Raw genomic sequence first — 25,798 nt, 5'->3', positions numbered from 1 at the left:
TTTCTGTAGACATAACTTATGATAGAACATTATGACATTGTTTAATTCATATGACCGACCACACCTGATGAGAAAAGTCTTGGTGGCTGAGACCAGATTTCTTCTTCCATACAGGAATTTGATGGAGCGATAGGTGACATTACAATTACAACAAAAAGAACAAAGATGGCGGATTTTACTCAGCCATTTATGGAGACTGGTCTGGTGGTAGTAGCAGCAGTGAGGCAGTCAGACTCCAATGCTTGGGCTTTTTTAGCCCCATTTACACCAACAATGTGGTCTGTCACAGCTAGCTTTTTCATATTCATGGGAGCTGTTATTTGGATTTTGGAGCATAGGGTGAATGATGATTTTAGGGGACCTCCCAAAAAGCAATTAGTTACTGTTTTATGGTAAGGAAATCTGTTATCCCTCCCCCCATGCCCTTTCGCGGGGTTCACCATCATAGAACCTTTTCAAAATCGAGGCCATGTTAATCATACATTAAAGAATTATATCGAGGTTGCAGCTCTAGATATGTTTTAACTTTTATTTGTGTTGTAATTTGCAGGTTTAGTTTTTCAACTATGTTCTTTGCCCATAGTAAGTGCCAATTGTTTGTCTTATGTGACATCTATGTTCTAAATGGTAGCATCCCTTTCATTAATGAAGTTGCTTTTTTCTAATTCTAATGTAGGGGAAAATACAGTAAGCACACTTGGTCGCTTCGTGCTCCTTATATGGTTATTTGTAGTTCTGATAATTAACTCAAGTTACACGGCAAGCCTAACGTCAATCCTCACAGTGCAACAACTTTCTTCACCTATTAAAGGCATTGAAAGTTTAATGAATAGCAAAGAGCCTATTGGGTATGTGCAGGGTTCTTTTGTTAAAAGCTATTTAGTTCAGGAAATTGGTATTGATGCATCCAGGCTGGTCCCTCTAAAAACACCTGAAGAATCTTCAGAAGCACTTAAAAAGGGTCCCCAAAATGGTGGTGTTGCTGCATACATTGACGAGCGTGCTTACATAGAGCTCTTTCTTTCAACCCGGTGTGATTTTACTATTGTAGGTCCAGAGTTCACTAGAAATGGTTGGGGATTTGTAAGTATCTCCTAACTAATTTCCCTATTCTCAAATAAACATGAGCCATTTGGAGGGTGTTGAATGATATAAAGGGTGGCTAGAATTTAGTTTTACAATATACCATGCTTAATTATTGACCCCTTTATTTGAAGTTATCAATCAGCATATGGTTATAAGTCATGACTTCAGTGTTTTTTCCAGGCTTTTCCACGAGACTCGCCATTAGCAGTCGACCTGTCAACAGCCATTTTGCAACTATCAGAGAATGGAGATTTACAAAGGATCCATGATAAATGGCTTTTGAGTCGCGCTTGCTTATCACAGGGTGCAAAGCTTGAAGTAGAAAGACTCAACCTTAGAAGCTTTTGGGGTCTTTATCTAATCTGTGGGCTTTCCTGCTTACTTGCCCTCTCCATTCATCTTATTCAGATAATGAGACAGTATAGTAAGCACCATTCAGAGGAACTTGAGGCTACTAACCAAAGCTCAGGATCAGGATCTTATCGTCTTCGAACTTTCGTTTCATTCATGGATGAAAAAGAAGAGACCGTTAAGAATCGGTCCAAGAGAAGACAAATGGAGAGGATCTCAAACAGAAGCAATGAGGGTGGATCATCCATCAACTCCAATAATGGATATGCTTCTTCTACCAGAAGTGGTTTTCCTAATGAAACCTGACCAACTGTTTGCCTATCTCAGCATCACTCATCATATTACCTATTGCTACTATCATTGGTTTCTAGTCCTTTTTTTCTTTTATCATTACATATATTTATAGGAAATATAATTGTATTATTGGCCTGAATGTAACTAATGTTCAAACGTGGGGAACAAGCTCCCTACTTAAGGCCAATGTAGAATACATAATGTAGGACTAATAAGATGAAAAATCAATCAGGGGATATTTAGAGATGTCATGGTCAACTTTTCTAGTTTTTTTGGGAGATTCTATTCTCATTTTATATATCTATTATATGTTCCCTATTTAATAAACCTAAAATAATGAGTCACTTTTACTAGGTATGAGTTACACAAATACCAATCAACTCACCACAAAATATTCTCTCTATATTTACTTAATTGAAAATAAATCGATTAACATTAGATGCATGCTTGAAAAAACAAGTCTCATTAGCATCACAGACACTACATAGTACTTCATTGAGTCACATAAGCACATTCATTAGTCAACACTAACCAATTTACAATTTTCCAATTAGTGGTAAAACATGCAAAATTTGATCTATGAAGGAAAGTGCCAGCAAATAATAAGTTTCTTAAAATTTAAAATGTTGTCATGATCTATAAAATTAAGCCTCTAACTTGTTCAAAATTTTACTAAAGAAGTTATTAAAAGGGCAAGGTCATTATGATGATATTTTAAATTTCCCAACAACTTATTTGATAATATTTTTTCAGGACAAAATTTGTGATATTTGCATCTTCAAAGTGTAGGATGAATTGAACTAAAAGAGTAAGTATATAGAAATAATAAAAAAGAACAAAATAACGAATAATAAAATGGGACGGGAGTAGAAGCATGTGAACCATTTGCTTTTTTTTCCAAGTGAGGATCACATACAAATCACAATAGCTTTCAATACCTAATTCTAATTTTCCCTATAGAATAAAAAGGACTAATACAGGGCAATCAATACAAAAAATTAACTAAAAAATCTTAAGTAGCCATTCTTATATCTTCATTTAACCTATAAACTGAAACAAAGTTGTTGAGAGAAATCTGCTGTATAAATGTTCTCAGTCACATAGCCACTATGCATGGTTCTATATAGACTGTGATCTTCTAAACAGTGTTTTGATTGGAGAATATACTTATGACTGCATAGGCATAAAAATCAGATCAGATCATAAAACTGATATGAGGAATGTTGACCAAGCAGTCAGTGTTATGGCTGCAGAAACATATGTCCACAAGAGGATAACTGAACACTCTTCAGTACCTACATCAAACAGCTGAGTCATGATACCTGCACAATATCATTCAATTTTAGTATCAGTTAGGAACAAGGCACCGATACTTCGAAATAGATGAGTTCATGTCATGTTCGTCTAAGATATGTATCCCTATCGGATACTCCTAATTGTATTGTACAACTTCTCATGTCTACTATTCTTACTATTATATCGTCGTAGATGGGAAAGTCACAATACTTAGATAAACATTGACATATTATTAAGCTTATAATGACTAATGTTACCTTGTATTAGTTTTATATCTTGTATCATAGTTGTGTTGTATCCTATTAAAGATTAAAAGCAAAGATGGAATGAATCACTTACTAATATTCATTGCTGGTGGCATGGCATACTGCAACACCAGCACATACTGAAACAAAGGATCCAAGGGGAGGAGGCCTAAATTTGCTGCAGCTTTAACAATAAAGAGTCCAATAACAGGTAGTATGAAAAGTTTAGCTATGGTGATGCTGATGAGGGTCAATGGTTTGACACTAGATGATTTCAAGCCTGCAATTTGAAGACCAAGTTAACAAAACCAGTACTTTACTCCTGAAATGGTAAACTATTCTGAAGATATCTTTGGCAGCTATACCTTGAGCGAGGTTACCACCAAGTAAAAGGGTGATGCAAGGAATTGTCCCATTCCTGCAAAGTAATAAGTTCAATAATCAGATAGCTGTGAGGTTAGTATTGCATCATGATATCATGAGCTAATAGTTAGAATAGAAATAGAAAAAGGGAGAAAAGTTTGGTTCTATGAGCAAAGTCACATACCCGAGTAATACAAGAGAGTCTTGGATAACTGCCAATGGAGCATCGTCTCCGATTATTAGGTTCCTTAGCCATGCAACCGCACCAAACAGGAAGCCAAAAAACTGAATATGGAATTAAGGGTGTGAAACATCTAGGTAACTAAGTCATTTCCACAATGAAATGGAAGTAGGTGAATGCCAGATTGCACCTATTCAGTAGAAACTAGAAATTAACCAAGACACAAACTAGAGCTAAAGAAGGGACTCACACTAGCAATTGCTGGGGGTGACATTAGTTCTTCTACAAGTTGGCTCAGAACTTCTATCAGTCTATGCCAAACGGATTCTTTCCCCTTCTTCGATACACTGGACTGACCTTGTTCTTCAATCTGAAAATTCAGATTTGATTTATAATCTAGCAAATGTTTTAGCATGTTAGAAGTATAATTGTAGTGTAGGATAGATGAACTTCAATTTTCAATTTTGTTACTCGTTAGATTGTGGAAAGTTAACTTCCATACTGTAGGAATGTCAAATTTGTGGGGTTGAAGTATAAACGTGTTACACTTTTATTTTCTACCTTCCCACATTTTAGTTTTACTTATCAAGTTTAGACTAATTTTCAAATTAAAATCTTCACCTACTCAAACAAGTAATAAGTATATAACCATCATAGTTTAGTATTGCATAGGGTCTTACACTTTGGTTTTCAGGGTCTACAATATAATCTGATGTGGGGACTTCTGCCACTATGTTTTCACTGTATTCTCCCTTGAGAAGGAGAGTTTCTGCATTAGCATCAAAATCTTTGTTGGGAATCTTTACAATCTCAGCAGCCTCAAGTGCCTTGTATCGCATAGATCTGCTTCGTATTGTTTGGTAAGTATAGGTCCAAATGAAGATACCACCAAGCTACATTTAAGAAAATAAGATAGTAAGGTATACTATAGAGATTTGTATATATAGCAAAAGCATATAATAGTTAAAAAGGATGCATTACCGCCATAGAGAAAGATGCATAAGAGACTGCATTGTTGTGGCAAATATCACTTCTACCAAATGGGCCTCCCTTTTCATCACATATAGCAGGGATAATTACTAAAGGAAGGTTACCCATATTTCCTGATGAACATGAAGCAATTATAAGACCTTCCACTTTCAAGTTAGGCTTTAGTAATTTTACAAGTATCCATCCTAGAATCCCTCCAATAAAGAAGGTAATTCCAATGTTAACTGGCATAAACCACCTGCATAGACAAGTAAACAAGATATGGTTCAATTAATACTAACAATTAAAACAAGTGAATACCATTTTGTCTCCACAAATTGATACCCTTTCTATCTTCCTGAACTCTACTCCATTTAACAAATGTACTTATGATTTTTACTGCAATGATAAAACAGTTCAGAAATAAACATGCAGCATCCCACTTTAATGATTAAGTTGTAAGTATGAAACATTGTTCTGCTCCAATAAAGATTCTTATAGCTGTTTGGTGATATATTTTTTTCCTAGATTGATAGGATATTTATGAAGATAAATAATTCCTCAAATTGGAAAAAGTTAGAGTGAAAAACTAAACATGCGTACCATGATATCATATCAGCAAGTGAAACACTCTTGGCAAAACTAGCAAATACAAGTGAAGGAGTGAATACAAGGAAGACAACCTACAAAAGTGGTAAACAAAACAAAAACCAAAAGTTACTTTTAGTGTTTCTTTGTCCTGTATTTGTTCTCTAAAGAAAATAAATGGATGTTGGAACAATGAAAAATGTACGTTCATTATTTTAATTTAGCTTCCTTATTATATGAGTTATATCTCTTACTTTGTTCAAGGATTTCCGAAAATCTGGTGAAAGAAGATGATCAAAGTAGTGAGTTGACATCATAGCTCCCAATGCACCAATAAGTAGGACTTGAATAACTGGCACAGAAGCCACCTCCAATAGATTCAAAAAACCCATTTTCCTTTTTATTTTCTTGTGCTGTTCCCCTTCTTCTGTTTGCTACTGCTTAATATAACTTCTTGACTATAATTTTCAGTTCTATTCAATACAATGATTGAACAAGACAGAAGAGATGAAACAGTAAATCAGAACCAATTAAAATAAAGTGTGATGAAGTAGGGACTAGTGACTGTGACCAATGTGATTAGTTATGAATTATGGTGGCAGCCAATATCACTTTTGTTACATCAAAGTCAATAAAGAAGCTCAACAAAAGTGATAAAACAAGAGAAGAAAATCACTAAGCATGAAATAGATTATGGGAATGTACATTCTCTAGTGAATTTATATGGATGCACAGCTAGTAGCTACACAACAAGACGCAAGCGCGTAGGTCACATAAGTTGTCACCAAGTGGAGAAGGCAATAGTGACAATTAGATAAATTTGATAACTCATGTTGCAGTATATTAGGACAGAAAAAGTAGCTAACTTTACAGGCCAAGGCATGTGCTAAGACCAGCGTATTTAAATAGTTGCGTTACCCCTAATCCGATATCTGATTTACAAGTTAAATGAGAGAATCATGTAACTAACTATCTTCTATCTTATTAGGGGTTATGCATGATATGGAACTTTTGGGTGTTTAAATTAAAAAATATGGAGTTTTAATGTGCCAAAGACGTGCACTCCTCTCCAATTTTTTTGGATAACTATTTTTTATTTTTAAACACCTAAAGAACCAGTAAATTGCACTTATAGTTGACATTAAGAAGCGTAACAATCAACTAAGCCTACTTGTCAAGTGGTACAAAATTGTTAAAATGACTGTATTATGATGTGATATTTTTCAAGTTTCAACTGATATTTGCTAACGTTTTTGTACCCCTTCCAAACTTATTGACATGTAACCCACACCACTTCCCACCTCCCCCAAATACGAAGGGATAAATCCCATATTTTACTCTATCTTGTGTCTAATTTCCAGTGTCCATTGGGATATAATTAATTAGAAAAACCAAATGATTGATAGCAACATAACAAAGTAAAAAAGGGAAACAAGAAGTAAATGCATATGAGTATAGGATCATCAAAATAAATAAATAAAAATACAGGAGTTAATTATTTTGTCTGCCAGTATCTCGTGGTAATTGATTGTTTTCACTTTTCAGTTGGTGCAATAATTGGCTAACGAAAAAAATGCTATAGTTATAACAAATAAGAAAAGAAAAATATACCTAGTAACATATTATCAATTTTATATAATATCACTACATTATTTATCACTATATATGTTATAATATTATTGACTCTTAAAAACATAATATATATAAATTATGAATTATATATTAATTGTATATAAATATTTATACTATACATATTACATTCTAATGTCACATAAGATGAAACTAAATGTAGAGTATAAACTTGCCATGTTATTAAGATAATGGTTCTATATAAACAATACTTAAATGATATAGAAGTTATTAAAAACTACAGACTAATTAGGTGGTATATAAATTGGACAATGTTATGAAGAATAAAAGTACCTTGAGTCTGATACTTCAGAAAAGTCATTTTCTTCTTGTTTTGATACATTTTTTTAAATAAATAAAGAAGATAAAGGGTAAGAAAATATAAATAGATGCACATTATAGTCATAGAAATTTTTAAGTTCTTTGTCATATTTTTAAGAATATAGATTTTTCAACATATATTTTTAATGATCTCATACATAATTTTTATTAATATTTTTCACTTAATGACACGTGTTAGACAAATGTACTGAATCTGAAATTCTGAACTACACAACCTTCTTTCCTCATTGATTGGAAGTCCTAGCCGCCAAGATGGTCTTACCATAATCATGCAATATTTTGCAGTACGAATATACCTCAATGGAATATAGTGGTATAAACTTTATAAGTTGTTATTATATTATTTATTGTCTATATTTAATAGTCGTTAACTTTTTTAAAAAATTAATATAAATTAATAGTTAATGATATAATAATTAATATAACTTTTTCCTTGATTGACGCTCCTGATTTTTTAAACTCACATATATTCTTCATCTACGGCCAAAACTACAAAATCTTTACCTTTGCGAACTTCGAAACACACGTTTCATGCCAATCAATGCATCAGCTATCAATAAATTTTTCTTCTATAATATTAGATACAATGCATGTACACAAAATAGTGTTATATTGTCGTCTTTTTACGGTTAAATTAGTTGTACCATTATCTAATGCTATGTTATGTGAAAATCAGGAGCGTCAATCAAGGATAAAAAATCGTGACAAAAAAAGATACAATATATAATATTTATAATAACTTTTTATATATAATAATACCACGTATATAAGACTTATAGGTAGTTATAAGATATATATTGAGAAGGAAGCGACCTACATATACTATTTAGTGTTGAGTAAATGCCCCATTTATTTTGGGAAATTTGTTAAGATATATAAGAGTCATTGTTTAATTTTTACTAATGTCTTTTTAATTATATGTTATTTTTGTTCTTATTATTACTTAAATATTTTTACCGGTATGCTATATTTACCATTTCCTCAATGCATTCTCAGTGAGAACAAAATTGGGTAGGTGCAGGTCGGAAAAAAAAAAGACACTCTTAACTCATTTATGAAAGTAACCTCATTAATTAATTAAACTAACAATTAATGTAAATCTCAAATAAAATAACAACTAATTACAAATTGTCTCACAAATTTGTGACCAAACGGGCTATCTTTATAATATAAAAAAGTTATGTAGATATAAAAGTGCAGAAGTATTAATATTTGGAGTGACCGAAAATCAATCAGATTTCACTCAGCAATTGATTATTATTAAATAGAGGCTGGTAATTAATATATTACTACTAGAAAACGAAAATTGTTTACAATATATCGTAGATTAAAGTGAAAATGGCATCAATGAACAATAGAAATAGAAGATATATATATATATATAATAATAATAATAAAAATAGTGCAGATATGTTGAAGAGAGGGGGTGTATATATATATATATTAAACCTGGGAATATGAGGTTGTGGGATAGTGATAAAATCTTCAGCGAAAGAAGAGATCGAGCTAGTGAAAAGAAAGATTGGGAGGATTTTGATTATATCGTTAGTGTTATATGTTCACGTTGTGTCATGTATAGGTTTATACTTAATTTTATTCACTTTATTCTATATATATTGAGAGATATTATTAAGGTGCAATGAATTGGTATCATCCCCAGTGATGCTTTCAGATACTTCTCTGTTTTTTGTCTAATTTTGACCAAAACCAATTGTACAATAGGATAAATACAAAAATGATTGAATGTTCCTGTTTTCGTCATGCATATGATCATGTATATGCGATCTACTCACGAACACGATGCCTAGTATGTGATATGGTTAAATAAATATTTGGACAAAGTTCACCTCTTATTTTCTAATCTTATTTATAAAAAATATCCTTACCGGCCACTTGGAGCAAAAAATTAATATATCTAGAGACATGGATTGTGTAGGAGTTCAAACTTCAAAGTGTCTCATATATATCTATTGGAGAAAAAATTTGTTAGGAGTCATATATTGAGTAGTATAACAAATTCAATGTGACACTTAAATCATATGACTTCTTCACCTAATAGACTAATTTTTTGGTTTGGACATGTGTTTAATTCCTAACAATTAGTGTCTTTTCATTGAAAATTGTGTCATGGAAAGAACTACATATATGTTGCATTAAAGTACATTAACAAATACTTAAGTCATGAGGCTTTCTTACCTAATATACTAGTTTTTTTTAGTTAAACTCTTTTCATGTGTTTAATTCCTAACAAAAATGTTTTGGCCCAATGGCCTTTTCTAGGCCTCCTTCTCCTTGGCAAGGGTAGATTAGTCTCTTTGCAAATCCTTCAAGTTTAACATAAGTAGGAAAAATATGTAGAAATTGATACCGACACCATCGCATGATACAAATGAAAGAAAACAAAATAAAGGAGCCATGTTGCAGCCATCAATATTTACTAAAATAAATAGACAAGTAAAGTCCAATAGCTGAACTTCGCTTCCCCTCTTGTGTTTTGTTAGATATGGAACCAAGATGGTGACATGTAATGTAAGCAGCAGCACGCCATTATTATAAAATTTGGACTCTAAATCTTTGCAAGAGTTTTATTTTTCATTGGTTGTATGTGTGTGTGATGGTAGAGAAGTTTTGTTTCTCATTCAACAAGTATGATGGAATAGATATTTCTTTTCCTTTTATTTTGTGAACAACTTTAAACATGTATATAATATACCAAGATTATATTAGAGTTACAGATGAACGATTCATTACAGTGGGCAACATGATTTTGATGCTAAACAATAATTTTCTTTATTCAATTAGTAAAGAATTAATCTCTAAGTCTATTTCCAACATAATAAGTACTATATAACAATTATAAAATATAATTATTTCACAAATGTTTTAAAAACAGTAGTAGATATCAATTATAGAATATATTTATAATGGCACAATTTTCACACCAGAATTACTGGCATAGAAACGACAAAATGGAGTAAATCCCACTTATGGAGCAACTGAAATGATTGCTAGAAATTTACAGCCAATCAGGCATATATCTAACAGCATGCTTCAAACTTATTATGGCCTACACAAAATTTATCCACTTTAACCAAACTTGTGACAAGGACATGTATGACTATAAAGTATAAAGTGACTCAATAATGATAAAGCAATTTTTAGACATCAACCATTAAATACATTATAACATTCTGATTTGGAGCATTCAATTTCAATCTCAGCCAATAACAAAAATTCATGCCTGATTGGTGCTGTAATTTATTTACAACGAAGTAAAATATCTAGAAACAATTAACCATTATATATATATATATATAAATAATGGTTAATTGTTTCTAGTATGATCACCACCACCAGAAAAATAATGACATTTTGAGGTTAATGAAGTGATACATTCATATATGGAAGTTTCAGTTTCCTCTTAGTTCACTGCAGATTCATTTTGGCCCTCATCTGTGCAGAAACACCATCTATGGCAGAACTCAGCTGAGCAATTTTCTCAGTAAGCACCTTCTGAGTCTTCTGTTTTCACCACAGCAGAAAATAACAGAAATTAATTCATTGTGATTTTGTATTTTCATCTATTCAAATTCAATTCATTCAATGAATGAAATTCATATTCACTTTCTGCTCTTGATTCTTAACATTTTGTATAACAAAATAACAACAATGAAGGCTATATGGATCAACTCTATAATATTTTATCATAAATAGTAATTATTGACAAATAATTGATCTTTAAATCTTTCTTAATCGTTACATATATGTTTTTCTTAGTCTTTACCTTCCTCTAAGAATTAGACTGCACTTCATTCAATCTACACTCCTTACTTGGGTTTCTACCGATATCATTTATGCATGTCCAAACCAGTTAAGATGTTATTCTACCATTTTATACAATAGGAGTTAGTCTAACTTTCTCTCTAATGCATTCATTTATAATTCTATCTTATCTAGTGTGTCCACCCATCCAACACAACACCCTCATCTCTACTATGTGAAGTTTATTCTCTTGTTTACATTTTACCGTCCAATATTCAATCTCACATAACAATGTGTGTCTTATAGACTTATAGTAGTGCGGTAAAACTTTCCCTTTCTATAAAAGGGGCCCTAGTTTACGAGGCTCTCACCTAGTAGGGTCTAGGGAGGGTAGATCAATGCAACCTTACATTCGCAAGCGAATAGGCTGTTTCCAAAATTTGAACTCGTGATCTTCGGAACAATTTCATATTATAACATGAGTTTATTTGTATGATTCACTTTTCTTCCTGAAATATGGCAACATTCCTCCAGTATTAACCATGGAAAGTGGAAAGAGTTGTATTTTGTGTTTGAAGGGGGTGTAAAGTGAATTCCTTATCCCTTATACTAAATGCAGGCTCATATTCCTCCTATTTCAAAGACATTTAGACACACACAATGAGCATGGTTTCAAATGAATGATAACTGCATGGATAATTTGATTAATTTATTACCTCCAGAGCTTTTTCCTCATCATACATAAATTTTGGAAGTTTCCTCATGAAATCTTTACTGTCAGCTCCAACTAATGCCTTGCTTATCTGGAAATTTAGTAACATAGAAGTCAAACATTTCATGAGCCTTAAAGAAAAATATTGAAAAAATAGTCGATTCATCGTGGAGCTCTCCCTTTTCAAGAGGTGTAAAAGTCCAAAATGGACACGCCTGTTCTGCATACATACCTGAGGTGCATATACACAACCTAGTGTTCCAACAATTATTCCTCCCAATACAAAGCCACCAACAAAGATACTTCCACCATTGGGTCTATCACCATCTCCACTGTACTAGCAGAGAGATAAATAGCACAAAAGAGTTAGCATAGGCCTATAAGTTATACCTGCTAGTTAAGTATATATCATTCTTGTAACAAAATCTAAGACAACAAAAATAACTTCAATGTAAAACATGGCTAACAAGCATAACACAATTTATTAAAAAACAAAAATGAAACAGTCATAGCTGTCAGATGATATTTATTGTTACCAAACAATTTTTAGGTTTGTATGCTAAATAGTCATCAAGTCATGTACAAAATAAATGCATCATAAGGTTATGTCCTATCCTGCTCGAACTAGAAGTGGCAGGTTACGTGCTGTTTTAGCCTTAACAGAGGAACCTGAAAAATGCTCACTGGAGTTGATTTTCAAGAAGTGTTTATCCATCTGCTTTAACGGGGAACCTGACATTAAATAATTTGAATATTAGATTTCCTGGAAACACTACAAATGGTGAGAGGGGGATGTTAAGCTGCTTCAAGTTACCATTCATATGTAGAATAGTAAGTTTTACACAACATACTTAGCCTGAATGCGTTTAGATGATTCATTAACTTATTTTCCAATGGTTAATACAGATACAAAAGCCTTAAAAGCTTGGAAGTGGAGGATCCACTCAAGTACCTTACACAAGACCGCATCTTCTAATATCAGGATTATGTGGTCCAACTATTACATTAACATGCCAGTATGCTACTAGCAATGTGCTAACACTAACTTCAGCACAAATCCATATAAAAACAAAAAGGAAGGAACATGTATCGTGTATGTATCATCCTCCTCCTCAAAATGAGGCCAGAACAAAAACAGGCTGTGTAGAATTTTGGTCACAAGTCACAAACAACATACGAACAATAGCAATGTCTCTAGGCACAAACAATCAAGTCTAGGCACACAACCATTTTTCACCTTCTCATCTTCTACCTCTTCATTCTCACCCTAAATCAAGCATAGTGTGACACGTAGTTAACGAATTCTCGCAGCTACCTTTTGAACTGCGTAACACATACCAACCCATGGTACTTCACAATGTAAAGAAAGTCTTCTAATTATATGACAAGTAACAAACAGCATACTGCTTACCACAAAGTACTGTCAACCTAGTACCTATGGCATGAAACTAACATTTGGCTATTGTTTTAATCAATAATTTCAAGCAAAACATAGCTGCAACAAGTTTGGTTGGTCATTGAATTTTGTACATAATCAAAGGAAGGTTGTTAGTACATCATTCGCTGTTCATATTCACTGCTGAATGTAAGTCATTATTAACCGCTAAATAAAAGGCATACATGAATGTATATGTGCAAAAAGCTTTACATCATTACTCTGTAGGTGCACATTCATTGAACTCTTTAGCAAAACGGTATGAGTCTGATCAAGGCATTAAACATAGCAGGAAGCAAAAAATCACAAACAACTAAAACCATCCTAAAAATCCTTTCTTTTCCCCATTTTATATTAAAGAAATATATTGATTTGGAAATAAATAATACCAGTGAATCATACATACATATAAAAAAACTATAAACTTGATAGACGGAAAAACAGCAGAAATCCATTTAAAACGAGAATGTGCAATTGTACTGTGAGAAAACAAAAGGAGAAGTTTTTGAGTGGTGCACAATGACAGTGATAAATTTAATGAATCAGCTGAAAGAAATTGTGTTTCTGGAGTCTTCACCATAACGATCGAGGTTGATAGAGCAGTAGCAGCCATTTCTTCAGATAAAGATTCAGACCCAAAAATGAGAACCAAATTTTTCTAATACTGTTTCTTTCCTCGTAGAAGACGAAAAACAACAGAAAAAATAGATCGATGTTTTTGGCCTTGCGCTTTGATATTATCAAGCGCTGTCTTCTTGTTTCCGTTATTAACACGTTTACCACGTAACTGTTTTGTTTTGTTTTTTTTGTTTTTTTTGTTTAATTTAAAATCTGTGTACTGTTTTTTATTTAACAAATCAATGGTGTATGATTTAATGATAGTGTAAATCTTTTTTTTGAATAAAAAAATAATTTCCTTTTTCTTTTTCTGTTGTTTATTCTTTCAATTAGTTTCAAATTTTAGTTTTTTAGAATTTAATAGAATATTATATTATTAAAATAAAATATCTCCTTATAATAAGAGATAGTTTATCTCTCTTTAAATCCATTTTTAGTTTGACATGTATTTTGTTTTCTCTTTTTTCAAGAAGTTTTCATTTTAAAATATATTATAAAAGATATATGTCAATTGTGAATAAATTTAAGGAGATAAACTATCTCCTAACATGAACAAATATTTTATTCTCGTGTCCGGTTATCCATGTACATCCCATTGAAGTTGGGTTTGCTTGCCCGAAATTCTTTTTTAGCCCAAAAACAATTGATGTTTTGCATGTCTTATATTTACCATTTTGTCCATTTATTTTTTCTTTTAAGTTTAAAGAATAAATAAATGATAAAAAAAGAAAGAAAAAAAGTTCTTGATGTTTGCTTAATTCTTTTCCTATAAATAATATAATATATATACAATATGTACTAGTATATAAAGTAAATATAACTTTTGTTCAATTTTTTATTTTAGTAATGATGTATTGCTAAAGCTGATAAATGATTGTCACATGATTATTATTATCTACAAAATATTTTTATCCTCTCAAACTTTGTTTTTACATAATATAAAAACCAAGTATCAATGATATTATTTGATCTGACCCTCTTATAAATTTTAATCATTTAATGTTTTATTTATTTTTATTACAAAAAGTCCAACTATTTTTTTTCTAGCATGCCTCAAACAAATTTGAACGACTTTATTAGTTAATTTGAATTTGGGTGAAAACAATTTTTTATCATACCTTACCTGTTGTACGTGCTTAGAAATTCACATTACTGTTTCGTGTGAATTTCGAAAACAAAAGTATAAACGTGACGTTTTTAGAAAAATAATACTATTAATTTTCATTAATAGTTGTAAACGACTTTTTCATTCTTGAATTGTTCTTACATTAATTTTATATTTCCCAACAAGTTAAAAAGTTTGAACCAAAATTTACTCCAGTGATTTACCTTTATTATTTATTTAACTTCTAAAATAAAAAATATTGCGAAATAGAAACAAATTCAATATGTATACACTGATAATATAAGTGATTTTTCACTGTCAACAAATTCACGTCATTCATTTGTTAGTTAGTATTGACTTTCAAATAAAAGTATTACAAATCAATAGTGGATGATGTGCTGATAGTGTAAACAACTTAAATTGTCTGTGCATAGATTTTACACTCAATAAAAACATGTTAATAATAGGAATGCCCCAGTAATAATAAAGGAGATAAAATATATTAAATTTTTTAAGAACGCCTAGTGGTCAAAGAAGCCACTTGCACAAGGCTTATTCAATGGCGCGTTTTGTTAAGCTGTGGTGGCACTATTGTTGGGACTTTGAATTCAAGCACGACTGAATTTGTGAAAGGAACAGGGAGATAAGAAATTGAAGTTGAAGAAGACTTTATTACTGAGTTTGGGTCAATTTTGTTTATAATTATTTTACTCTATAGTACATTATTAAATAATAAGGATTATAAATTTAACACGAGTTTATGCCCATATTATGTTTTAAATTGGTGCATGTTATAACATGAATTTTGAGTTAAATGTGTAATTTTGATATTTTCTATATGAGTGATACTCCGAGTTTCAATTGGATATGAGAGGTGATTGTAATAGTTTATAAATGAAAAAATCAATGAAATCATTGTCTTAAATTTTGATTAAAATCGTAATATCTTACTTATAACTGATATTCTCATGCTCAATACTAATGCGACTATCCAATAATCTGAGGCGCAGACATTGCTCAACAAGTCCAACAACTAAGATTTTGATTTACAGTATAACATTATATTTTTTGTGGTGTGGCTTCTTATCATCTCATGGGATGCTTGACGGGGCCAAGACATGAAATGTAAAAAAAATCGTTCCTCTGCCCTCAAATCTGTGAAGTCAATATTTTGAACAAGCACTTTGATGGACCTACCTTAAAAAACTATTAAAATTATTATTTTACATGAAGGTCAACAATTATATCTCCTTAGGCAATGATTCAGAGATTATGATTATTGATTCGGTGAGTTTTATTATTTACAATTTTTTTCACTCACCATCCGGTATCATTGGTGACTTTTACTTGTCAATCACACTCAAATGTAACCAAAAATTTCCATCTCAAATGTAATTACCACATATTTATTACTCACTGCCCTTAGATCCAAGGGCTGGGATACTCTAAAGTATATTGGAATTGTGAGGCCCAGATTTAATTTTACCATTTATAATAATATTTTGTGTATAAATATTTTAAAATCTATATTATTCAAATCTTTTTAAAGTTATATGTCACAATCTTACATGATTCTAGATCATTCAGACTAGATTCATTTTCTAGATCTACAACGTCTAAGTAGAAACATCCCCCCATGATAGCACTGTTGGGACCAGCAATTCGTCAGGCTCTAACCATCGATGAGCCATATTGCTTTAAGATCATTAGAAATTAAAAGAGCAAAAAGATCCAATATTTAGGAGCACATTATTTTCCAGTTGGGCACTAAAAACAAAACAAAAAAATCTTTTATTCACTTTTCCAATCTCTCTTGAATAATAAATATAATCAAAGGTAAACTCAAACAATATTGCTGGGGACTTCATTTCTTTCCTTTTCAGGGCTTATATTTTTAGTTTAGTTTTCAGTGTTTTCTCTGACCAAAACTATTATTTGGGGCACTCCATTTCTTTTCTTTATACTGAAAAAGGTAGCTTCACTTACCAAACAGGCTGAGCCTACGACTACTTCAACACCACACATCAATAAATTCATGCGCTTCTCAAACTTCATTCATCGTTTTCAAAGCCAACAAAAAATGTATCACATTTGAAAACTGTTTTCTTTGTCCTTTAAACACAAGAAACCAAGATACATATAATACATAATTTAAAATTTTGCACCCCAATTTTCAGTTTTCCTTTGTCTCCTTGTTTTGAGTGTTTGTTTTGTGTTGGGTGATTTTGTTCTCAATTTTTCATATACCAATGTCTAAGTCAAAGTTGAAAAAACTGTTATTTTATGTTCTGTTTTCAATGCTGGTCTGGTTTGGAAGTTATGGTATGGCGGCAAGTGAAAGTAGTGGTAATTCGAGAGAGCTTGATCAGACACCAACTTGGGCTGTTGCTGCTGTGTGCACTGTTTTTATCTTGGTTTCCATTACTTTGGAGAAGAGTCTTCATAAACTTGGAACGGTATGTCACTAATGAGTTGTGTGTTTTTTCTTTTTTTGTAACTAATTCTCTTTTTGTGCGTTTCCCATTAATATAACTGTCCCTTCTATAGGTTTCTTTCCCTTTTCTTTTTTTTGGGTACATTCTTTTCCTTTTCTTTAATCTAATGGCCGTGTTGTGTTGCTCATTTAACCAACCTTCCCAAAGTTGTATAATTTAGGTTTGTAGTTATGTTATTAGCACAATATATTCAGGTGATGTTTGGGATATAAATTTGTATTTGCATATTTATTGACGCTAAAATTCAAGAAAATGAAAGAATCAAATGGTATCCCATAAAATTGTCCAGAAATGTGGGGAAAAGAGAAGATCATTTCTCAATCGCAAAAAGTAGGAAGAAGAAGAAGAAGAAAGATTGTGAAGGCCATGGGGCGGCAATGAAATGAAAGTTTCAGAAAGAACAGAGAAATCTGAGTACAGTGAAGAGTGTGAGAAAGAAAGAAAGAGGAAAAACGATTTCAGAAATATGAATCTTGTTTTCTAAAATGTGAAAATGGGAATAACCCTTCTAATTCTAATAAGAGAATAAAAAGGGAGATAAAATATGGCATATTTCATGAATTTAGTGGTAGAGGGAGATAAAAAGGAGATATTTTAAGTTCTAAAGTTTTGTAATGGACAAAGTTCAATTCTTGTCGTTCGGATTCTTGTAAATTAAAATTGAAATTCAGCCTATAAAAAGTAATTGTCATGTGTTTGTATTTTGTTTTTCAGTTCCCCTGAAAAGTTGAAAATTTTCGTTTAACGAATTCGTAGCACTAAGTTTCACGTTAGTTATCTGTTGCCCACGCATCTCATCATTTTACATAACAGGAAGCCATTTATTTTGTTCTTTCCTCGTTTGAACTTCGTAGAATTATTTTCCCATTAATTACAATTCTGATACAATATTTGAAGTCTTTGAAATATATGAAGTTGAAGATTGGTCTGTTTTGTTGATATCATGATGAGTATTTGTTGGGATTTTCACGTGTTTTCTGAACCTTAACACTTGACACTTTCATCAGTGGCTAGGACATAGGCAAAAGATGGCTCTGTTCGAAGCACTAGAAAAGGTTAAGGCTGGTAAGAATTATTTATTTAATATCTTCATATCTGTTATAACTTCATGTGGAATAAGTAATTATTTTTCACTTTTTTTTTTGCAGAGCTTATGATTTTAGGTTTCATTTCACTGCTTTTGACTTTCGGGCAGAGTTACATAGTCAAAATATGCATTAGTGCAAGTGTTGCGGATAAAATGCTGCCATGTCCATATAGAGAAAAAGGCACCAACAATGCATCAAGTAGTGGAGGGGAACACCGTAGGAAACTTTTTTCTTATGAACGTAGATATTTAGCTGCTGATGCTACCTCGTACAAATGCAGCGACGAGGTAACTAACTAACTGTATTTCCATTTTATTTTCTTCTATTTATTTATAAATGAAACTTGCTTTGGAAAGTGCTATACTTAATAAAATAAATTATGTATTTCATATTACAATAAAAAATTATATTTTGTTTTTCCTTAATCATTGCCTCTAAGGGTAATGGGTAACAAAACAATAGTTATATATGTAGTGCTCTACGTTAATGATCTTGGACATTTTTTGCCACTAATAAATTGGTTTTGCAACCCATGTATCCTCTGATTGCCTTACACCTAGTATTTCTATTTATTTTTTTGGTTTGTTGAGCTTCTTTATATAAGGAGAAACACTGAAATAATTTATGGGGATCTTCGCAACAGTGCCTTATTCACTATCTCAAGCTAATTATATGTTAACACATGGATCAAATAAAAAACAAAATAAAAAGTAATAAAATGAAGTACTCTGATTTACTTTGGACATGAAATGAAACATCGTTTAAGACAAGTGATTTCCATTCCTGAAATAGCTTGCTTTTATTAAAGATTGTGTGTTTTTTGTTTGAAGAAACAGAAATAGAGTTTTTAGCCTTGTTAACGGCATTTTGATTGACAGATTTTTTTCCCCATTCAAAGCACCGTTTATAGGTGTAGGTTGACAAAATAAAAGCAATTGCTTGACTATTACTTGTTCTTTTGAGAAAACAAAACTGAATACATATCTTATCTGTTAGTTTTTAAGAGTACTTATAGAATAAGCTTGCTTGGAGTAGGGGATGATATATTTCACCCTGATTATCAGTGTTTATTGAGATCTTGTCTTTGGTTTTATGCAAATTCTCTGTAAGTTCCACCCCTTCTATAGTTACATTGGTGTTTTAATTTATCTAATTATGTGAGCACAACATCAAAGGTTTTCTTTTTCCACTTCCTGACTTTATTTTCAATTTTGTTTCCTATCAATAGTTGCTAATCTAATTGTTGGTGGTTATAGGGACATGTGCCACTTCTATCTGTGAATGGATTGCACCAGTTACACATCCTCATATTCTTCTTAGCAATCATTCATGTGCTTTACAGTGCTGTCACAATGCTTCTTGGGAGGCTAAAGGTTCATTCTTTTTTTTTAGAATTGTTCAAATATTTGTCCATATCTGTGCTTAAAGGACATGAAATCTTACCCAGCTTATGACATCTTATTGCTTTAGAAGTATGAGTATGGCAGTTTATGTATTATATGGTCATAACTTTAGGTTATGAGACATAAACTGGTTTAATTTCAGACATATATTGATGAAACTAAATGCGATTAGAGTTCTGTTAAAGCACCTATCCTCAGGGAAACACTGAATCCTTAAATATTGTAGTCTCATGTATTTGTTTTCTTTTTCTTTTTCTATTGAGAGAAAGAAACCTTTACTATAGGTGCTAGTGCTCTATAACATGGAATAGAACATAGTGGATGCAGTTGTAAGTAGGGCGAAGGCATTGTATGAAACAATCTAACAATAACCTTAACCCAAGACCATGTCGAGGCTCATTGAATTCCCCATGGAGAAGCAGAAAGAAAACTTGTCTGATCTATGAAAAATGAGAAATCACCCTATCAAGGGAAAAAGGACTTAAATGGCAAATAAACTGCACTTACATAGCCTGATTAATTAGTCCAAATAATGATGATTTGAGTCTTTTTTATTTCTTCAGATACGTGGCTGGAAGGCATGGGAGGAGGAGACTTCAACTCATGGGTATGAGTTATCCATTGGTATGAGTTCCAATCATGTATATGTTTTTCTTCTTCTAGAGTAAAATTTATAGTCCTTCAGAATTACTAATAACTTCTATCAATGCTACTTTAAAATACTGCTATATGAGACCTCATAACTATATTTGGTATTTGATATGCATATGAGCAGATGCTTCAAGATTCAGGCTTACTCATGAAACATCATTTGTGAGAGCCCATGCAAGTTTTTGGACGAAGATTTCAATCTTATTCTATATTGTGAGACCCATCTTAATAATCTTCTTACTTTCCCTTCAATTTCTTATGCTCATTTTAAAGGGATGATGTACCATATCTTTCTCTCTCTTTTATTTCTCCAGGGCTGCTTCTTTAGGCAGTTCTATAGTTCTGTGGGCAAGGTTGATTTCCAAACTTTGCGCAATGGGTTTATCGCTGTGAGTCTTGCAATTTTCATCAAATATACTCGTTTCATTATGGATTACCTTCCTTTTTGACAGTGTCATTATTTATTTATAGGTCCACTTAGCCCCTGGAAGTAAATTTAACTTCCGAAAGTACATCAAAAGATCCTTGGAAGATGACTTCAAGGTAGTTGTCGGAGTCAGGTAACAAACAATCTTTGACACAATGACACAATGCATATGCAGCATTACATTATATTATATAATGTGTTGGTTTTCCTCCTAGAACTAGTTCTAAATGTTTGCTTAATCTTGTCCTTTATCTTGGCAGTCCTGTACTCTGGGCATCAGTTGTAGTTTTCCTGCTCCTAAATGTTAATGGTGAGGAACTACATTCTTCATGGATTCCTATAAGATTTAATAATTCTGAATTTCAAAATTTAATTAAAGGATGAAAGTTGGTTAATGATATATATTTTTTCAGGATGGCAAACTCGAATTTGGGCAGCCTTAATTCCTGTTGTTGTAAGCATTCTGTTGTGTTTGAAATTCTCAAATTGGTTGAGAATGAGATCTACAATTAGTTTAAATGGTTGCAGATAATTTTGGCTGTTGGAACAGAACTTCAAGTCATATTGACAAAGATGGCTCTTGAAATCACAGAGAGACATGCAGTTGTTCAAGGGATTCCTCTTGTTCAAGCCTCGGACAGATACTTTTGGTTTGGTCAGCCTCAATTAGTTCTCCATCTTATCCATTTTGCTTTGTTCCAGGTATTCAACGAGTTTCCTTTTAGCAGAATCTATTCAAATGTTTTCAATAACAAAGTTGAATGTAGCCTTTAGGAAATAAAAATTGGTAATGATATCATACTAATTTTGAAGATAACATACCAGCAAATGTTTTCTCCTCACTCGAATTTGCAAAATTTAAGATACTATGATAGATTTTCTATTATAAAGTGGGTCATTAAACTGCCTATATTAACCTCCACTAGTGAGAGTTTAAAGGTTTATCTTAAAGAGGTTACTATTATTTATTTTCAAATTGAAGATAATAGCCATCTGGTTTTCTTATACTTGCAGATTGCATTCCAAATAACATATATCTTGTGGACATGGGTACTGACCCTTATTTACTCCTTAATCTTGAATATTGACTAATAATATCTTTTTGTTGTTTATATTTCTGGATGATGAAAGAATAATTTCTTTATTTGCAGTACTCATTTGGGCTAACAAACTGTTTCCGTATTGACTACAAGCTTGCAGTTGTTGAATTAGCTTTAGGGTAAGTAAGCCTATGATCTGAATAATATGGCCTGCCTGATTATGCATTTCATACTTTGGTATAATAGCTGGTCCCTTTATATGAATATATCTAGTGGATGGTTATAGACACATCAAGCATTATAATGATTGATTAATTGAAGCCCATAATACAGGACAGTTTTTTTATTAATTCTCATGTTTTGCAGGGTCATTATGCTATGCCTCTGCAGCTACAGTACCCTTCCATTATATGCTCTTGTTACTCAGGTAGCTACTATTTCTATTTCCTTACTGCCATATTATTTGAGACATTTTCTTGCCTGAACTTAGCAGAGACCAATGATACAAGTGTCTTGTTTATCCAAAAACAAGAGAAAGGAGGGAATAAAGACACATTTTAGATAAGAAAAGTACTAAATTACTCATAGTTCCAAATGGCAATAAAACCCTATACTTATCCATTTAAAAAAGTTTGAACAGCTTTTATAGGACTAATCCATTTATGGCCAAGGCCCAAGGTGGAGCTTTCAACCCACTTAGCACAACCCCAATTGGCAAACCCATCTGATATTTGCTCATTGCGTATCATTTATCAGTTGATCACTCTTGATAACAATCTTATCATTATCCCAACTACTTTTTTTAAGTGCAACTCAGGGTTATACTTAAGAACACTACGATGTTAATAGTAAAAATTAATTTTGATAATGCTATTTTCAACATGTCCTAAAACTTTTCCTCACTAATAAGGTAAAGTCATTAAGTTTTGAAATTTGTTTAATTGACAACGTAATTATCATGATAAACATACTTGCAGATGGGTTCAAGTTTGAAAAAATCAATATTTGATGAACATACAGCCAAAGCATTAAGGAAATGGCACATGACAGTAAAAAAGAAGCAGGGAGTAGTAAAGCTAGGAAAATCCACCATGCGAGCCATGGACATGGATGGAAGCACCACCATTGGTTCAACAAAACTGCATTCTTCTCGACCCACACTTCACCGTTTAAAAACTACTGGCCATTCAACTCACACATCAATATATGAGGATGAAGATGAATATCAATCTGATATTCAATTGTCTCCAACATCATCGTCAACGACCTTGGTTGTAAATGTGGATAATGGTCATCAGCAACAAGTAGAAGAAAATACTGAAGAAACCAACATTCAAGGTGACTTCTCATTTGTCAAGCCTAGCCCTATAGAAAAGAACCATGACGTAGAATTATTATAACTTTCATTCCATATTATCCTTTTTTTCCCCTTATTTTAACTATATTTTCACCTTCTTGGTCTATGACACTTTCTACATGTATATGATAATATTTTTAAACTTGAGATGATCAGTTTTAATATTTGTATATTGATTATTGTTTATAAATCACTGGTGTCAGTAATAAAAAAAATTCTCTCGCTCTGATCCATGCTTGAGCAAAGGCATATACATAAGGGAGAGAAAAGAATCTTTTGATATACATTTCTTATATACTTGATGGTCCTGATGAGTGTGATTAGCTACTAGAATGAACCATATCTACAATATTAGGAGCTCAAATCTTAGAACTAGTATGGACTTTATCTAACCACTACCTTAAAGTTATTCTTGTAAAATTACTCAGTTACTTACACTAGTTTTGTCTAAAATGTATTAGAGTTTCTGTTGGTTCTTAGTTTTTAATTTTCTATTGTTGTCAAAGATGAATAGGGATCATGTCACTATATTGTCAAGTAGTGGACAATAATTTGGTATGTAAATGGAAGTGTGATGGTCCATATCTTGTGCGATCCATACCCGTGATTGTTTATGTTGCACATGATGGATGAAACCGAGAAAAGTGGAAAAGGGAGAAGAATCATGAGTAACAGATAATCTTGGCGTATTTGAATTTTAAAAATAAAACTTATTTAACATATATAAGATGTTTATATTCAAGGAATGCCAGGTTGGTTTGTCTAAAGTGCTAAATATTCTTCAACTTATTTAATGCAAAACAACACATAAGTAATTTTGTTGCAAAAGTGAGAGACACATCCAACTTTGGTCAACACTGTATGTACAAAAGCCTATCAGAATGTTATTACTATGATATCATGATATGAAGATGATGTGCTTATCTGTTAAGCTAATATATATTTACCTGCTAGGACTAATCATTGTAAAGCTGACTAACCATTCCGTGAGATATTTTCTTGAACATTTGGTAAGACATGCTATGTCTAAAAAATAACTATGTCTTCCATATGTAGATACTTTTTGAAAGATTCAAAACTAAATTTGGGCCTTCCATATGGGAATTTTGTGTCTCATAAAGTATCCTAATTAAAATTAAGTGTATAGTCGTTGATGAAAAATGAAATTTCTTAATATATATTTATATATATATGAAATGTATATTATTTGTGTCCTATTTTAATTGTTTCTTTACCAATATTTACTTTTCTTACTTCTTGGGAACAATGTAGTTTTATTACTTTAAGAAATGTTAATTATTTTTATTACTTTTATTAATATTTACATTTATTACTATTATTTATTGTTTAAGAAAACAATAAATATTAATTATTTTTCCTTATATTCTGTTTTGTTTATATTGTCATAAATAGCCTTAGTAATTTCAATAAACATTATTAGAGGTGTTTTAGTAAAAATATATTATTTTAAATTGATAGTTTACATGTTTAATGGCTGTCTTAATTTATGTACGTGACCTTAAAGGAAGATAGAAAAATTATACTTTTCATATGTCTTATTTTAATTATCACTTTAGCTTTAGAGGCATATTAATGCAATCATTAAACGTATTATTTCCAATACAAAATAATATATTTTTACTAAATAATTCATAAAAAACTATATTCACACTTTATTTAAGACAATAAAGAGAAAAATAATTAATACATATTAATTTTATAAAGTTTCGAAATATATAAAAAAAATAAAAATGCTAAAATTCTAATTAAAATAAAAACAATTAGAATAATTAGGAAATGAACTTCATCTCTATATATACTTATAGGATATTATTCTTCCCCTATTAAGTTTTAGGATTTTCCGACATCCAAAAAAACTTCATCACTCGTCATTATGACACACACTTTGTGGATTACAGAACATTTTTTTTATACAGCTCCGAACACAGTTTTCTGAGCTGCCAACTGATTGTGAAATATTCTCAATCCCATAAAATGTTTTTTTTCCTTTTTATTTTAGGAATGTTTTCATTCAACATTACTTTAAAGGATGAGATGCTTGTTTTATCCGAAAAGGACCCCAGCTAGAATTTAGAGTTTAATAAAAGAAAAGGTTCACAAGTGTTTTGAGTAAGCGTATTATTTTAAATAGATAAGAAAAAAATATATTTAAAACACATTGAAAAATATGCTTGGTTTGATCTTTTAAAATTTATTAAATAATTTTATTTAACACATACCGGAAACTAAACTAAGCTAACTTCTTTGGGATATAGGAGGTGAAAGAGTGAAATGATAAATAATGGTAAACTGAAAATAAAGTATAAATATAAATTGAGTTTTTAAAACATAATTTGTTTC

At 31.6% G+C, this 25,798-nt stretch overlaps 4 protein-coding genes and 1 long non-coding RNA gene across 8 annotated transcripts in view; 2 read left to right on the top strand and 3 right to left on the bottom strand.

Annotated features, from left to right (window-relative positions):
- Window positions 1-1,982, top strand: part of LOC109348982 (glutamate receptor 3.6-like) — a 4,463-nt gene extending 2,481 nt beyond the window's left edge. For both annotated transcript variants that reach the window (XM_019589611.1, XM_019589612.1), the window contains 4 exons: window positions 115-392; window positions 551-582; window positions 677-1,083; window positions 1,267-1,982. In XM_019589611.1, coding sequence (XP_019445156.1) covers window positions 115-392; window positions 551-582; window positions 677-1,083; window positions 1,267-1,743 — 1,194 coding nt within the window. In that variant the 3' untranslated portion in view covers window positions 1,744-1,982. The remainder of the gene's footprint in view (window positions 1-114; window positions 393-550; window positions 583-676; window positions 1,084-1,266) is intronic.
- LOC109348987 lies at window positions 388-24,684 on the bottom strand. The gene is made up of 3 exons (XR_002107841.1): window positions 24,673-24,684; window positions 24,277-24,282; window positions 388-510 (listed from the first exon to the last, which is right to left on the bottom strand). It is a non-coding gene; the product is annotated as an uncharacterized LOC109348987 (long non-coding RNA).
- LOC109348984 (protein PIN-LIKES 7) lies at window positions 2,599-8,897 on the bottom strand. Of its 3 annotated transcripts, none has more exons than XM_019589616.1 (10): window positions 8,794-8,897; window positions 5,628-5,846; window positions 5,389-5,468; window positions 4,798-5,044; window positions 4,497-4,709; window positions 4,067-4,186; window positions 3,820-3,920; window positions 3,638-3,690; window positions 3,367-3,552; window positions 2,599-3,053 (listed from the first exon to the last, which is right to left on the bottom strand). In XM_019589616.1, the coding sequence occupies exons 2-10, from the start codon at window positions 5,763-5,765 to the stop codon at window positions 2,932-2,934; spliced, it is 1,260 nt and encodes a 419-aa protein (XP_019445161.1). In that variant the 5' UTR covers window positions 5,766-5,846; window positions 8,794-8,897; the 3' UTR covers window positions 2,599-2,931. The 3 variants fall into 3 exon arrangements, with proteins under 3 accessions (XP_019445161.1, XP_019445162.1, XP_019445160.1); XM_019589617.1 differs by having other exon boundaries at window positions 5,628-5,851; window positions 8,794-8,892; XM_019589615.1 differs by lacking the exon at window positions 8,794-8,897 and having other exon boundaries at window positions 2,638-3,053; window positions 5,628-5,917.
- On the bottom strand, window positions 10,380-25,798 carry LOC109348986. The gene is made up of 7 exons (XM_019589620.1): window positions 25,787-25,798; window positions 13,804-13,923; window positions 12,433-12,554; window positions 12,051-12,150; window positions 11,823-11,909; window positions 10,731-10,866; window positions 10,380-10,531 (listed from the first exon to the last, which is right to left on the bottom strand). Exons 2-6 carry the CDS (start codon window positions 13,864-13,866, stop codon window positions 10,771-10,773), a joined length of 468 nt encoding a protein of 155 aa, XP_019445165.1. The 5' UTR covers window positions 13,867-13,923; window positions 25,787-25,798; the 3' UTR covers window positions 10,380-10,531; window positions 10,731-10,770.
- Window positions 17,006-23,715, top strand: LOC109348983 (MLO-like protein 10). Its single transcript, XM_019589614.1, has 15 exons — window positions 17,006-17,432; window positions 18,479-18,536; window positions 18,620-18,846; window positions 19,816-19,932; window positions 20,526-20,586; window positions 20,738-20,826; window positions 20,928-21,002; window positions 21,085-21,173; window positions 21,301-21,350; window positions 21,454-21,494; window positions 21,569-21,742; window positions 22,055-22,090; window positions 22,192-22,259; window positions 22,447-22,507; window positions 23,058-23,715. Exons 1-15 carry the CDS (start codon window positions 17,226-17,228, stop codon window positions 23,478-23,480), a joined length of 1,776 nt encoding a protein of 591 aa, XP_019445159.1. The 5' UTR covers window positions 17,006-17,225; the 3' UTR covers window positions 23,481-23,715.

The sequence above is a fragment of the Lupinus angustifolius genome, chromosome LG06 (genome assembly GCF_001865875.1).
Source record: "Lupinus angustifolius cultivar Tanjil chromosome LG06, LupAngTanjil_v1.0, whole genome shotgun sequence".
Classification (NCBI taxonomy): Eukaryota; Viridiplantae; Streptophyta; class Magnoliopsida; order Fabales; family Fabaceae; genus Lupinus; species Lupinus angustifolius.
This window is presented reverse-complemented; position numbering and strand designations above follow the sequence as displayed.